The 16,578-nt window shown below is 41.4% G+C and overlaps 1 protein-coding gene across 1 annotated transcript in view; it reads right to left on the bottom strand.

Annotated features, from left to right (window-relative positions):
• The window catches only part of FURIN (furin, paired basic amino acid cleaving enzyme), a 311,683-nt gene that overhangs the window by 81,624 nt on the left and 213,481 nt on the right, over positions 1-16,578 (bottom strand). The window contains exons 4-6 of the mRNA XM_069766153.1: positions 10,984-11,079; positions 4,195-4,323; positions 486-562 (exon numbers count right to left, since the gene is read on the bottom strand). Of these exons, the coding sequence (XP_069622254.1) occupies positions 486-562; positions 4,195-4,323; positions 10,984-11,079 (302 nt within the window). The remainder of the gene's footprint in view (positions 1-485; positions 563-4,194; positions 4,324-10,983; positions 11,080-16,578) is intronic.

Below are 16,578 nucleotides of genomic sequence, written 5' to 3'. Positions count from 1 at the left end.
ATACAAGTACCCATTATAATGTATAGCTTTTTCCATATAGATAATATATTTAAAGTGTAACGGTTACGATATAAACATTTTTTTTATTTCCGATAGGCGCTGCGGATTAGTGGTGGCCATGGTCCTGAGACCCCCAGTGATCAGTCAAAACACTGCTGTGAAGTCCACGGCTACCGCAGAAGCTGCATAAAAAGTGGTTCAATAGTAAGTCTATGAATGCATTCACTGTGACAGAGCTGTCTATGGTACCCATTGACTTACCATTGAGCCTGCAGACAGCTCGGTGTTTGGGACATACAGAACTGTGGACTTCAGAGCAGTATTTTTTTCTGATCAGTGGGGGGGGGATCAGCAACTGTCCAGCACTGTCATATATGAAGATTTTAAATGTTTATTTAAAAAAAATAAAAATAAATACAAAAAAATTGAGTGCTTCTGTACAAAAATGGTGTTTAATTAGGCTTTTACTGCCACAAACAAATTACCTGTTATCATTGAGCTGTGTATACCGAGGCTGTGGATCCGGATCTTGGTCATTGACATCATAGCTGGCAGCTGGATCCTGAATAAGGATAATGGTAAAAGATAACGCAAACACACACAATAGAAGCATTGTCAATGAAAGTGACGAGCCTATACATCACTTCCTCTTATCAGCCCTGCACCACAGCATGTGTTTCTTTTTCAGTTGACTGCTGTATAAGAATAAAGATATCCAGTGCATTTAGCTTTTCATCAACCTAATGGCTCCTTCCTAATAAATTTCAAGTGCACTGCGGCAAATAGCTGTATAGAATAATTCAGAGATCAATAATCAATCCTTTTTCTTCCAGTTCCCTATGAATATTTAACCATGCATTGTTCAACTGTTCATTAAACACACATGCCCAGAAAATAAATTACAATAAAAAGTCCAGTAAAAGGTCTATTTACTTCTATAGGTCAAAGTAACAATAAGACGAATTTCACAGTCTGAATGGAATATAGGGGGGTAGAGGGAAATGGACCAAAAAAAAATAACGCACATGTCTGCATTTTTACGCCCAGATTAGCTGCCGTGTTAAATGCTTCTGACCAATTTTCCATCCATAGATGAATATCAAGTATAGTGCAATATATGTATTTATACAAGGTCACTAGCGCTTGAGAACTGAGATTTCCACAGTGGATTATTATAATCATGAACAGTTACAGTTCATCAGGACTGCTCCACAATGTACATCCAAATTACAGGATGCCCCCTTATCCATCACAGCAGAAGCAGACAGACAAGGGGGCTGGCTGAAACTGCAATATTGGGCAGCAACCAGAACAAAAGTATATATAGAGGTCATTTTAATCGATTTGCATGTCAAACACGTTGCAATAACTTTTTATTACAAGATTGGACACTACCTTTAACTTTACTCCTTCGTTAAAACCGCTGTGATTAGATCAACCTAACAAAATGCCACATCAGTCTGCTTCTGAGAAGCAAAGTCAAAAGCTACTACCAATATGACAAGAGTGCAAAAATGACCACTTGATTAGAAATATATTCATATCTCTCAACACATAGAAACAAGCATTTATCAAGGATCTCCAATTCTTTTAATCCTCCCTCTTGGTCAATTGCTCAAAAGCACAATATTCACTTTCACTTTTTTCCTTTTCAAAAGTTCAATTGCACCTTGATGAAGGGAAAGGGTGTCTCTGATTGGGCACCACACCGACCAGAACGTAGATAGATGACCGCGATTTATCTTACATTTGGTGATTTATAAGAACAGTCTAACATTTGCCCATTATTGTAAAACGATTGCAATTTATCACGTTGATGATTTTCATGATGTGTTTAATGAGTGAAACAATTCTCTTCTGCAGAGGTAATGCAGACCATTCCAAACCTTCACTAATACGTCTGTGTCGCTGCAATGTCACTTTAGACGTTTTAATAAGTCCTGGATAGGACTGGAACACAAAGGTTCTGCATAGAAGATGGTGGTGTGCAGGGTGCCACGGGTGAGTCCAGTGTGTAAGCAAAAGCTGTGCGCTCCTGTCTGCTGAGCTGCGCGTGACTTGGGGGCTATTGCGCGATCAGTGGGGATCTAGACACCCAGATGCCCACTAATCAGATGGCAATTCAAGCTAAATGGAAAAAAAAAATCTGGAAGAACAATTACTTACTCCCTCTTTAAATAAACCTAAAAAAAGGATTGAAGAGAAACAGGTAATTGAATTCTGAACAGAATTCACTCTAGACATGCGTATCACCAGTTATCTAGGGCTCTGTCCAAGGCTTCTACAGCCATTAAAGGGAACCCGTCATGTCATTTGTAGCATCTCTGGTGTCCCAAGTGCATGGTTAGTCATGCAATGTTCATCACTATCATGTTTTTTTTCAAGAAAATCGCCACTGTAATCCTGTGGAAAAAGCAATTTATATAGTAATGGCTTACCTGCTCATTTAGTCACAGGGGTGTGCTTCATTGCGTTCAGTCAGGGTTGTCACCGCCTACACAATTTAAATTAATGTTCCTGGACTTGTGCCAACGTCACCTGAAATCCTGCAATTGCCCAGTGTGTATTGGGTTGCTGCGCCTGCGCAGTGTGTAGTGGGTTGCCGTGCCTGCGCAGTGTGTAGTGGGTTGCCGCGCCTGCGCAGTGTGTAGTGGGTTTGCCGCACCTGCGCAGTGTGTAGTGGGTTTGCCGCGCCTGCGCAGTGGGTTGCCGCGCCTGCGCAGTGTGTAGTGGGTTTGCTGCGCCTGCGCAGTGTGTAGTGGGTTGCCGAGGCCTGCGCAGTGTGTATTGGATAGCTGTTCTTGTGCACTGTCGATCGGGAGGCCGTGCATGCACCGTGACGAGCGACTCCCCGCACATACACGCTGAAGATGTGATTTGCACGTGCGGGGAGTCGCTCGTCACAAGTGCGGCTCCCCCAATACACACTGCGCAAACGCGGAGTACTGACACACTGTGCAAGCACGGGATTTCAAGCGACGTCGGTGCAAACAAGTAACATAATTCAAGTTGTGTGGGTGGTGACAACCCTGACTGAACGCAATGAAGAACACCCCTATGACCAAATGAGCAGGTAAAATATAACTATAGAAGGTGCTTTTTCCACAGAATTACAGTGGCGATTGTATTGATAAAAACGTGTTAGTGACGCACATATTACTTACAATGCACTTGGATCACTTTAAATGCTACAAATGACGTGACCCTTAAGTGGTTGGCCCAAAGAGGGGATATAGACACAAACCAAACCAAGAACGTGGGAATTCAAATCAGGCCGCACAGAACTTTAAACGTGAATTTCCATATAATGAAAATGCAGTAGATTTTTCATTGAGTATTTTCTTGCAGGAAACCGCTACACTTTAGATAAGGAACATGCTGCAAGAAAAATCCACAGCATGTCAATTTATGCTGCATATTTCAGTGTGAACTTCACCCTAAGCAATGCAAAATGTGTAGCTCCGCCACAATGATGTCTTCAGAGGGGAACACGGCTGTGGATATCAAAATGGAGGAGCCATTGCCGGAAGTCTGCATGTTTGATGGGAAAATATCCAAAAAACTTGAAAGGGTACCTTTTGAACTCGGGCTCACAGAACGCTGAAGTGGCGCCAATCGCGCCATATGTAACTTGCAAAAGGCAGCAATTTAATCCACAAACATAAATCTCAACAGATTCTAATAATTTACACATACGCCTCCAAACTGCAGCTTCTATGGATTCAACACATCTACAGAACAAGTCCGGGGAGACATATGCAACTATTACATATGATGGGCAGAATGGTAAAGCAGAAACCTTGGGGATGTAAACTAAAACAGCAAGTCTTCCTTCCATACGACATAAGACCCTTTGTAAAGTGAAAAAATGTCAAAAAATGTCAAAAACATAAAATTGTCTTCATTTAGTGACTAAATTGAGGGAACAAGAAATTATAGTTATCGATGGTTTACAGTATCTTTCCCGGTTATAGAAAGAGTAATAAAATATATAATCCTTCAGAGTAGGTAAATAAAGGCGAACAATGCCGGGAATGTGTGGTCGGGGTATAGTTTAGCAAGGCTGCAGACAGCTTGTTTAGCGAATCTTTATTCTGTTGCCTTGGAAACCTGAAATGTCGCATGCAATAATGACATGATGATGTTGTACTATTTCGCCTTCTTAGGAGATCATCATCTGCACCATACACTCACATAGTTTCCTTGTAAATCCGGGTGGTTCTTCTCAATGCCATCATCCAGGATAGAGACCACGATGCCTTTACCAGTGTATCCTTGCCCCCAAGCTTCTTTCACATGTAAATCATGACGGCTTGCATCATACTGAAAAATAAAGGTATATTACTGAACTCCGGTATAAAGCTCACAAAATGCATCAGTGGTATTGAAGGACGAGTAGGGAATTAAATTGGGGTTAAGGCACAGAGTCATAAAATCCTGAGATTCAATTAGTCCTTCAAGCTTCTACAAAGATTGAAATATTTGACAATTCTGGTTGTCCTAAAAGAGCCGGACTATAGTGTTACATAGCGAAATGAAGGCTTTCATTGACAACTACACTTAAGATAAATTCATAATTTTTTTTTTTTTTAAAAGGGGGTTGTCCGAAAAAAAAACAACAACTTTTATTATTAATGATTTGGACACATGATAAATGATTGTGGGTGGTCTGGCTGCTGGGATCATCACAGATTCTGTGAAAGGGGGCTCAAATCCCCATGTGAAGGAAGCATTCATCCTGGACAAACTTTACATGAAAAAGTGATCCCACATTCTTACTAACAATGTTCACCTATTCATAGAATAGTTCATGAATAGCAGATCGGTGGGGGCCCGACACCTGGCACCATCCCCACAATCAGCTGCTACCAGGTCCTCCATCTCTGAAGTACACAGAGTAGGGGCCGTTCTTGTGTACTGTAGCTCATCTCTTATTGAGGTACATGGGTGCTGAGCAGCAATACCTGAAAATTCACTGTGAATAGACTGTATTTCTGACAACCACAGGACCTGGTAACAGCAGTGCTCGGTGTCAGACCTCCAGTGATCTGATAGCGTTGACCAATCCCTCCCAAAGTTACAGTATTGTTCAGTAATTTTTCCACATCTGCTTAAAACTTTTCCAAACTAAGAATACTTTAAAAAATAGAGGTGTTAACACTATTTTTTTTACCAATTATCTACATGAAAAGTGAATGAACAAAAGATGAATCTAAATCTGATCAAAATTTGCGGTCTCCAATTTTTACCTTCTAAACAACAATCAGTTCTTTGCGGTACACTGGGCAGGACGGTTGTTTAAAACCTCTCGGAGAACTAACCACAGATCATCTGTGGATATAGGCTTGAGAAAATCCTTTTCTGTCTCTTTGTGTAATCCTAGACAGACTCCGTGCTGAGATCAGAGCTCGGTGTAGGCCATATTATAACTACCTTGTGTCTTGTTGTATTCAGTTTTGCCACGGTGCATGACCTGTAACATGAAACAAGGTCTTCCACCACCTCACCATGGTGGCAGAGTTTGGCTGTTCCTCACCCAGTTTTAAACCTCCTACAGTGTCGTTTCGGCTTCAACCTACATATGAAAATTATGATCGTTATCATCTGTTTGGTATAATTGGTTACTCATACACCTGACTATAGCCCTACAAAATCCCTGACTTTGTGGAAGCGAATCTAGAAGAATTGATGTTTTGAAGACAAAGGGTAGTCACCCAAAACATCAATTTGATTCAGATTTCACCTTTGTTCATTGATAAAAATAATATGAACACTTCTATTTTTAAAACCATTCCTTCTTCGCAGCATTTTTTTTCCCCAAACCTGTAAAACCTTTGCACGGTACTGTAGGTAATCAATATCTAGTCCTGGACAAGCCGTTTAATTGTCTAACGTCTATAGATCGTAAGTTAATAGAGAAGTGATCACTCACGCCCACTAAAATACTTCACTAACACAAGGGACTTTGAGATCTGTTTTTGTGATCCATTGACGTCTTAGCCGTTAAGCACCCCGTCTACCCCCTTATATGTTGTCTTTGAGGACATCTTATTTAAAACATTATTTAACCACTGAAAGCAAAATGGTCTTAATAAAATATGCAGAATCAAAGAGGTTTGCCACCGTCTCTTGTTAGTACAGCTTTCCTAACAAACTGACCAGTACTTCTGTCCATAAAATGGCTACTGATGGAGGAGCATGTGACCAGACTATCGGCCTCCTCCAATAAAATAGCAACTAGCCCATGTATGGGGTCTTACAATTAGAAGAGGCTGATGGACTGGTCTGGTCACAAGCTCCTTAGTCAATTTTTGATAGAAGTGATGTAAAGTATGTGAAGAAAGCTGCACTAATGTGAAAGTAATCAACACTTTTTAGCTGAAATATTTACTAAAAACTTTTTGATCGGACACAAATGTAGAAAAACTAATTACCGTATATTTCCTTCTTATTTCAAAGGTTAAAGAAGGAGTTCAGAGTAAAGTTTCACCACCTCAGCAATATCGATAAAAAACATGCCATGCCCATAACAGAAAGAGATCATATTTTCATCCCATTACTGCTGGAGGGAGAAATCTTGAACATTAAGATAGTAGTATTATTAATACGAATGTATGTCTTGATAGGACATAAGCTGCTGAGCAAGCAAGCTAAAAATTCATACCCCAATTTATGAAGCGTGAATTTGAACAAAGCACAATGTCCCCTTGAGCCGAGACCTCATATATAAGGAATCTATCACATTTTAAAGTTGTGCACACTTTTTAAAAACATTAAGGTCAACAGAACCCCCAATTAAAGTGAGCACAGTAAATATCTTATATCACGTCATAAATGAGGGTGTAAATCTTTGTATCGGCATAAACTTAATATCATCAACCATTGAAAAATTAAGAGTATTTTCCATAAGTAATTGGTAAAGATTAGTATTAAAGAAGAACATCAATCTTTAAGCATTAAGGATTGGAACGAGTGGTCCATTAATAGACAGAACTAGGTATATACACAACATTAGTATATGTGGTAGTAAGATTTTATTTTTAACCTTGCAGTTCCTCTAACCTAATTTAACCTGACGTCTCTGCAAGCCAGATGTTTTCAGCTCTCTCAGGACAGCGGCAATGTTGGTATAGTAATCACCAAGGAGAAGGCACAAAGCACAATTTAATTTTAATGGGAAAAACTTAAAACAAAAAAACAAAAAAAAAAGAAATTCAATGGCTCTGACATCTCTAAGGGGAGAAGCAGATTTCTCATAAGCAACATTTCTGGCAGCACAAGTGCCAAGTCAGTAGTTTGGAGACTTTACACACATTATAAGATGTCTACTAGGTTTAGAGTTCAACCTTTTCGAGTTAAATTCCTGTTATTTTGCTAGAAATTGTAGGTCAGGGCTTGTAACTCAACCTGTGTGGCAGAAGCGACAAATTAACGTGTGAAATCTACTACAATTACTACACCAGCACTCTTTAAAGAGTAACCGTAGTTTTAATTTGTATATAATAAATCAATATTACACAAGAAAATCAGAAACTTTGTAATATATGTATGGTGCTCATAAGAATAGAATATATATTGGTGCCCATAAGATTCTATGGAGAGGGGGAGAAGCTAGAGGCAGACCCCGACTTCATGCAGCAAGTTCTCCTGAAACAACACTTACACTGTAAAGAGAACCCTCCAACAGTTTTAGTATGCTAAACTGTCCACATCACGGAACAGTGGCTGCAGAGCTGAATAAAACGCAGTTTTTTTTTTTTAATTTCTCATCTCCATTGCGAATATACTTGCTTTTTAAGTTTAGATTCTAATTTATGCTAAGCCCAATGGAACATTAACAGAAATTCTTCTCTAGGTGTCTTTTTTTGCCCCTGTATGATGTTGACCAATCATAAGGAGGAAACATCATGCAGGGGAAATTAATAATAGCAAAACACACATCTACCAAAAAGCTTTTTCCGTGCAGGACCTGTACTGACACGCAGTCCTTCTATTTGATCTATGCGCCAATTGGGTAGAGTACAGCAGAGCTGTGGATGATTACAAACACTTCTAGCTGCTTTTATCTCGCAGCAGACAGTGTGGCGATATGGGGAGAACACAGCTCGGTGTTATTAAAAACACCTCTTGCAGCTTTTATCTCAGGACACTGTCACCTCTGCTGTACTCCTTCCCTACAGGGACTGCCCCGAGATGAAAGCTACTAGAGGTGTTTGTAATGACACATAGCTCTACCCTATTCTACACAGTAGGTGCAGATAACAGAGGAGAGCTGGGCTGTGTGTCATTATGTCTCACACCTGGGGAAATGGTATTTTCATTGTTACCTGTATGATGCCTCCTGCTTATGATTCTCAACATCATGCAGGGGAAAAAGTGCAAGCACCAAGAGATTAATCGCTGCAAATGTCCCCTTGGGTTTAGTGTAAAGTAAAATCTAAACTTTATAAGCTAAAATGTCCACATTGGAGATGAGAAATAAAAAAAATACATTTTATTCAGCTTTGCCGCCACTATTCCATGTTGCAGCAAGTTTAACTCCTTCACGACCTTAGATGTATCCATTCGTCCAGGTGGCTAGCCTCTGTGTGCAATATCGTATAGATACGATTTTGTGCGCACAGAGGCTGGTCCTGCATTGCTATACCTTATAACAGCAATCAAATTGAAGAAAGTGAAAGTTCCATAGTGGGGCCAAGTAAAAAAAAAAAAAAAAAAAGTTGTGAATAAATAATAAAAGTACACATATTTGGTATTGCTGCTGGTGGAACGACACAGGCTCTCCATGCATATGTTGTGACTGTCACACAGCCGTGACACATGTAGCTGCGGAGCCAAAAAACTGATTATCGGGAGCGCTCCATGTATCCGGGCTCCCTCTGTAGCTTACTCGTAAGTGCTATAGCTTGCCGAATAAGCAGGAACTAAAACAAATTCGCTCATCTCTACACCCTAGTTTAGAAGCCCAAAAATGATGGGCCTGGCTGAACATTGAAAAATGAAGTGCAAAAATATATATATATACCGTACATAATATATATGAGGCATTGGTCGATATTTTGGCCACGATGTGCAATCTCGCAATCTGTAACAAGGGTCCTCACACTTGCGAGTCCAAACACTATAAATAGCAAACACACAAAAAGAGGACTAAAAAAAAAAACAACAAAAAAGGGGCAGCAGTATTTACCTGACCAGTTCTCAGAACCAACGCACTCTCAGGAAGCCACAAACCCATGCAGTAAAGATTTTTAGGGGTGCAGTTTTTAGAATGGTGTCACTTTTTGGTATTTTCTATCATATAGGCCCCTCAAAGTCACTTCAAATGTGAGGTGGTCCCTAAAAATATGGTTATGTAAACTTTGTTGGAAAAAGGTGAAGTCGCTGGTCAACTTTTAACCCTTACAACTTCATAACAAAAAAAATTAAAAAAATAGGTTTAAAAAATCATGATGATGTAAAGTCGATATGTGGGAAATGTTATTTACGAACTATTTTGTGTGACACGACTATGATTTAAGGGCATAAAAATTAAAATTCAAAAATTGCGACATTTTCAACATTTTTGCCACATTTCCCTTTTTTTCCCACAAATAAATACAAGTCATATCAATTAAATATTACCACTATCATGAAGTACAATATTTCACGAAAAAACGATGTCAGAATCAGTGGGATCCGCTGATGCGTTCTAGAGTTATAAAGTGACAGTGGTCAGAACTGTAAAATGTAATAGAGAATAAGGATCCATTTACATGGACTGACCAGCTGCACGATCCGACCGCCGTTCGGTAAACTTTCTCCAATCGGCGGTAAAATGGATGCATGCACACACAGGCAGACCAAAGTAAATGAAGCGCACTGAGCCAGCTATACTTAATCGCTCAGTGCGCATAAGCCGACATTGATCTCGGCAGCATGAGTCCAGCCTACACAGGACGATGCACCGACGAAAATGGTAACCTTTTACGCTGCATAAAAAAAATCAATTCACCAGTTGAACAAGCATTTTGCTTGTTCATCAGCAGCCGGTTTACATAGCAAGATAATTCAAAGATGAGTTTTTATTCATGTCCACTCACGATTCTCTCGCAGTGTAAATGGCACCTTAGAGAGAACACAAAAATTTTTTTACGGATACGTTAATATTGCCTTAGGTAAGGAAAAACATTCAACAAACTTCCAAATCTAGGCCTCTCGTACACATTCATAATCAGGATTCATATTCTGCCAGTATATAACAGATCCAAAATAAAGCGCCAATAGTATAAGGAACAATTTACATCCATATTTTATTGCGAGTCTCAAGGTCTTTCAATACATCGCATGCTACATTGGATGCTGTATAAACCAACATTTTACTTACATATGGCTTTCACGTAACATTAAGAGTACTAATCTATTTTTTTAACAGACAATTCGTAATGAGACAAGCCGTTATTGGGCATGTGGACAGGGGATGCATTGATGGGACAACTCCTCTCAAAAGACACACAAAATTTACATATATACAAAATTTCTCGTGTAAAGCACCATGAAATAAATGGCGCTAATAATAATAACATGCAAAAAAAAAAAAAAACCCCCACAATAAGTGCACGAGTGTGCAGCTTGGTTTGCACAGAAATGTGGTCACTCCTGTTCCATTCTTGTAGTCATATTTAGTACAGTTTTCATCACCTACTAGAGGAACCTAAATAGTAAGGCAAAGTATAATAAGCAACAACTTATTTTTCCTCCATGTCAAAAGCAGACAAAGGTACAGCAGAATCACTCAATATCGCGTGCATGCGCTAGAAAAGGAATTCTGGCAACAGCAATTCTCATGCAATCCTCACTAGTACAAAGCATAACACGGCATATTTCTCGCTGCGGGGAGAATCATCTACGGAGTGTATTTTTAGGAGAAAATCTGCGTAAAAACATTTACAGAGAAATTAGCTTTAAAATCATAAACTATGCAATTTTTTTTTACGGACTTACCAAATACCACTGCATGAAAAATTTGGGGTCTGTTGGCTCTGGAAAAATATCTCTTTTCCTTCTTTTCTTTGCCACCTGCTGTTCTACCCAGTGCACCTGAAAAGTGAGAGAGAATAACATTTAGGAAACATGAACTTGTGGTTATTGTTTTAAGGCTACGTTCCCACAATGAGCTTTTGGTGAATTTTTGATGTAGATTTTCTGCACCTATTAAAGGGAACAGGTCACCCCCCAGGGCATTTTTAAGTAAAAGAGCCACCTTCAGCAGCACTAAGGCTGCATTCTGTGAAGGTGGCTCTTATGTTTCTGATCCCTAGGAATGCTGAAATAATCACTTTTATAAATTTCGCACCATACTTCTATTGTGTCAGGGAGGTATGATTTCTCCCAGACTCAGGCGCCTTCGAGCTGTCCATCTCACCGGCGCCTGGGTGTAGCCGAGGCCCCAGATCCCGCCACGCAGTGTGTTACGATGTATTTACACTGAAGGGCAGGGCATCTGGCGCCTGCGCAGTGGAGCGGGTCACCATTCATGATAGTGCCGAAGTCTTGTAAGACTTCACAAATCTCGAGAGACTTCGACACTATCTTCAATGGAGCACGGTGACCCGCTCCACTGCGCAGGCGCCAGATTCCCAGCCCCGCAGTGTGAATACATAACACACTGCGGGGCGGGATCTGGGGCCTCAGCTACACGAAGGCGCCGGTGACGTCATGACAGAGAGGAGGTGGCGCCCGGTGGGATGATGGACGGCTGCGAGGCGCTTGAGTCAGGGAGAAATCATACCTCCCCGACTCAATAGAGGTATGGGTGAAATTTTTAAAAGTGATTATTTCAGCATTCCTAGGGATACTAAACATAAGATCCACCTTCACAGAATGCAGCCTTAGTGCTGCTGAAGGTGACTGTTACTTAATGCTCTGGGGGGGTTCCTTTTAACTAAAACCCCTAGTAGGAACGTAGCCTATGTAGCGTCACAGACTAGTTCCATGGTGGTTCGCTAGCTAGGGAGCTCATTTTTATGAAAATGTCATGTTTTTCTTATTGTGAGGATGCATTCCTTTAGTAAATGTTGGCATCTTTAGACGAGCTTATCTTAATATGTGTCTTTTAAACAGTCTGCATAAAAAAATATTCAAAAACACTACACAAAAAAATAATCATAAAAACAAAGCTTTAGTGAGGTAGAACAAAACTAGAAAGATAAAGCAACACTCGATGAAAGCTAAAGTCAGCTTCTCAAAAGGGCAATATACTCATCATTAGATGTGCTCTGAAAAATTCAATAACTCTGCTCAGCACAGAAGGCCTTTATAGTTGTAGGGCTTTGTTCAAACTACCACAAATATAGAACTTTATTGATTTTCACTAATTTCCAGAATCACTCCATTTAGTAGCAAAAAAGAAAACAAATTCTTCTTACAGAAAAGCCCCAGACAATTCACAAAGATTCTCGTAAGCAAACACTGGCCAGTCAGAAGAAGGCTGGTACTTGGGTCTATGATGAGGAATTTTAATTCCCGGTGGCCTTGAAAGTTTTTGGAACTCTCAAAATTAAACTGTAAGTTAAATGACATTCAAGGCACAAATATTCTACCTTTCTGACAAGTTTTAACATTTTAAGCTTAAAAACGTACAGAATTCTGTATGATTTGGGTAAGAATATTCATTCAGTTTGGCCTCCGTTAGCTGTATCCTCTTGCTTCTTAACCCCTTAGTGACAGAGCCAATTTGGTACTTAATGACCGAGCCAATTTTTGCAATTCTGACCACTGTCACTTTATGAGGTTATAACTCTGGAACGCTTCAACGGATCCCGCTGATTCTGAGATTGTTTTTTCGTGACATATTGTACTTCATGTTAGTGGTAACATTTCTTCGATATTACTTGCGATTATTTATGAAAAAAACGGAAATATGGCGAAAATTTTTAAAATTTTGCAATTTTCAAACTTTGTATTTTTATGCCCTTAAATCAGAGAGATATGTCACGAAAAATAGTTAATAAATAACATTTCCCACATGTCTACTTTACATCAGCACAATTTTGGAAACAAAATTTTTTTTTGTTAGGGAGTTATAAGGGTTAAAAGTTGACCAGCAATTTCTCATTTTTACAACACCATTTTTTTTTTAGGGACCACATCACATTTGAAGTCATTTTGAGGGGTCTATATGATAGAAAATAATGAAGTGTGACACCATTCTAAAAACTACACCCCTCAAGGTTCTCAAAACCACATTCAAGAAGTTTATTAACCCTTTACGTGCTTCACAGGAACTGAAACAATGTGGAAGGAAAAAATGAACATTTAACTTTTTTTTGCAAACATCTTAATTCAGAACCATTTTTTTTATTTTCACAAGTGTAAAAACAGAAATGTAACCATAAATTTTGTTATGCAATTTCTCCTGAATACGCCAATACCCCATATGTGGGGGTAAACCACTGTTAGGGCGCACCGCAGAACTTAGAAGTGAAGGAGCGCCGTTTGACTTTTTCAATGCAGAATTGGCTGGAATTGAGATCGGACGCCATGTCACGTTTAGAGAGCCCCTGATGTGCCTAAACAGTGGAAACCCCCCACAAGTGACACCATTTTGGAAACTAGACCCCTTAAGGAACTTATCTAGATGTGTGGCGAGCACTTTGAACCCCCAAGTGCTTCACAGAAGTTTATAACGTAGAGCCGTGAAAATAAAAAAATCGCTTTTGTTTACACAAAAATGATCTTTTTGCCCACAAATTCTTATTTTCACAAGGGTAACAGGAGAAATTAGACCACAAAAGTTGTTGTGCAATTTCTCCTGAGTACGCTGATACCCAATATGTGGGGGTAAACCACTGCTAGGGCGCACCGCAGAGCTTGGAAGAGAAGGAGTGCCGTTTTACTTTTTCAATGTAGAATTGGCTGGAATTGAGATCGGACGCCATGTCGCGTTTGGAGAGCCCCTGATGTGCCTAAACAGTAGAAATCCCCCACAAGTGACCCCATTTTGGAAACTAGACCCCCCATGGAACTTATCTAGATGTGTGATGAGAAAATTGAATGCCCAAGTGCTTCACAGAAGTTTAGAATGCAGAGTCGTGAAAATAAAAAATATTTTTTTTTTCACAAAAAAGATTTTGTAGCCCCCAAGTTTTTATTTTCACAAGGGTAACAGGAGAAATTGTACTGCAATAGTTGTTGTCCAATTTATCCCGAGTACGCTGATGTGCCATATGTGGGGGTAAACCACTGTTTGGGCGCACGGCAGAGCTCGGAAGGGAAGGAGCGCCTTTTTGGAATGCAGACTTTGATAGAATGGTCTGTGGGCATTATGTTGCGATTGCAGAGCCCCTGATATACCTAAACTGTAGTAACCCCCCACAAGTGACCCCATTTTGGAAACTAGACCCCCCAAGGAACTTATCTAGATGTGTGGTGAGAACTTTGAATGCCCAAGTGCTTCACAGAAGTTTAGAATGCAGAGTCGTGAAAATAAAAAATATTTTTTTTTTCACAAAAAAGATTTTGTAGCCCCCAAGTTTTTATTTTCACAAGGGTAACAAGAGAAATTGGACCCCAGAAGTTGTTGTCCAATTTATCCCGAGTACGCTGATGCCCCATATGTGGGGGTAACCCACTGTTTGGGCGCACGGCAGAGCTCAGAAGGGAGGGAGCACCATTTGACTTTTTGAGCGCAAAATTGGCTGTCGTGTTTGGAGACCCCCTGATGTACCTAAACAGTGGAAACCCCCCAATTCTAGCTCCAACCCCTAACCCTAATCCCAACCTGATCCATAATCCTAATCACTAACCCTAACCATAATCACAACCCTTACCCCAAAACAACCCTAATGTCAACCCTAACCATAACCCTAATCAAAACCCTAAATCCAACACACCCCTAATCCTAATCTCAACCCTAACCCTAATCCCAATACACCCCTAATCACAACCCTAACCTTAACCCTAATCCCAAACCTAACCCTAATCCCAAGCGTAACCCTAATGCCAACCCTAACCCTAATACCAACCCTAATCCAAACCCTAAACCTAATCCCAGCTCTAACCCTAACTTTAGCCCCAACCCTAGCCCTAACTTTAGCCCCAACCCTAACCCTAGCCCTAAGGCTACTTTCACACTTGCGTTGTTTGGCATTCCGTCGCAATCCGTCGTTTTGGACAAGAAACGGATCCTGCAAATGTGCCTGCAGGATGCGTTTTTTGCCCATAGTATTGCCGACGGATCGTGACGGATGGCCACACGTCGCGTCCGTCGTGCACTGGATCAGTTGTGTTTTGGCGGAGCGTCGGCACAAAAAAACGTTCAATGAAACGTTTTTTTGTACGTCGCATCCGCCATTTCTGACCGCGCATGCGTGGCCGTAACTCCGCCCCCTCCTCCCCAGGACATAGATTGGGCAGCGGATGCGTTGAAAAACTACAGCTGCTGCCCACGTTGTGCACAATTTTCACAACGTGCGTCGGTATGTCGGGCCGAAGCATTGCGACGGCCCCGTACCGACGTAAGTGTGAAAGAAGCATAACCCTAAATTTAGCCCCAACCCTAACCCTAAATTTAGCCCCAACCCTAACCCTAAATTTAGCCCCAACCCTACCCCTAACCCTACCCCTAACCTAACCCTAGCCGTAACCCTACCCCTAACCTAACCCTAGCCGTAACCCTACCCCTAACCTAACCCTAGCCCTAACCCTACCCCTACCCTAACCCTACCCCTAACCCTACCCCTAACCTAACCCTAACCCTACCCCTAACCCTACCCTAACCCTACCCCTAACCTAACCCTACCCCTAACCCTACCCCTAACCCTACCCCTAACCCTACCCCTAACCTAACCCTAACCCTAACCCTAATTTTAGCCCTAACTGCTGTTCTCCTGCCGGCCGGCAGATGGAGACAGATGGCGAGCGCACTGGGCATGCGTCCGCCATGTTCTTCTGCCGGCGGCCAGGAGGAGCAGCAAGAGGATCCAGGGACCTAGGTGAGTATGCTAGGGTCCCCGAATCCCCCTATTTCTCTGTCCTCTGATGTGTGATCACATCAGAGGACAGAGAATTACACTTTACTTTTTTTTTTTTTGCGGTCGCCGGTAAACAGTTAATTACCGGCGATCGCAAAACAGGGGTCGCTAAAACCGACCCCCGATCATGCTCTTTGGGGTCTCGGCTACCCCAGGCAGCCGAGACCCCAAAGATTCTCCCGGTGCCGGCCGGCGGGCGCACTGCGCATGCGCCCGCCATTTTGAAGATGGCGGCGCCCACCGGGAGACACGAGGAGCATCGGGGGAGCTAGGTGAGTATTGGGGGGCCACCTGGGACCCCTTTTCTCTGTCCTCCGATGTGCGATCACATCGGAGGACAGAGAAATTAAAAAGAGATCGCTTTTTTTTTTTTTTTTTTTTTTTTTGCGATCGCCGGTAAACGGTTAATTACCGGCGATCGCAAATGCGGGGAGGGTTAAAACCCCCCCGAATCATGTTCTCTGGGGTCTCGGCTACCCTCGGCAGCCGAGACCCCGGAGAAAATTGGCCTGTGGGGGGCGCTATACACTTTTTCCACAGCGCCGTTAATTAACGGCGCTGTGGT

The sequence above is a fragment of the Ranitomeya imitator genome, chromosome 4 (assembly GCF_032444005.1).
Source record: "Ranitomeya imitator isolate aRanImi1 chromosome 4, aRanImi1.pri, whole genome shotgun sequence".
Taxonomy (NCBI): domain Eukaryota; kingdom Metazoa; phylum Chordata; class Amphibia; order Anura; family Dendrobatidae; genus Ranitomeya; species Ranitomeya imitator.
This window is presented reverse-complemented; position numbering and strand designations above follow the sequence as displayed.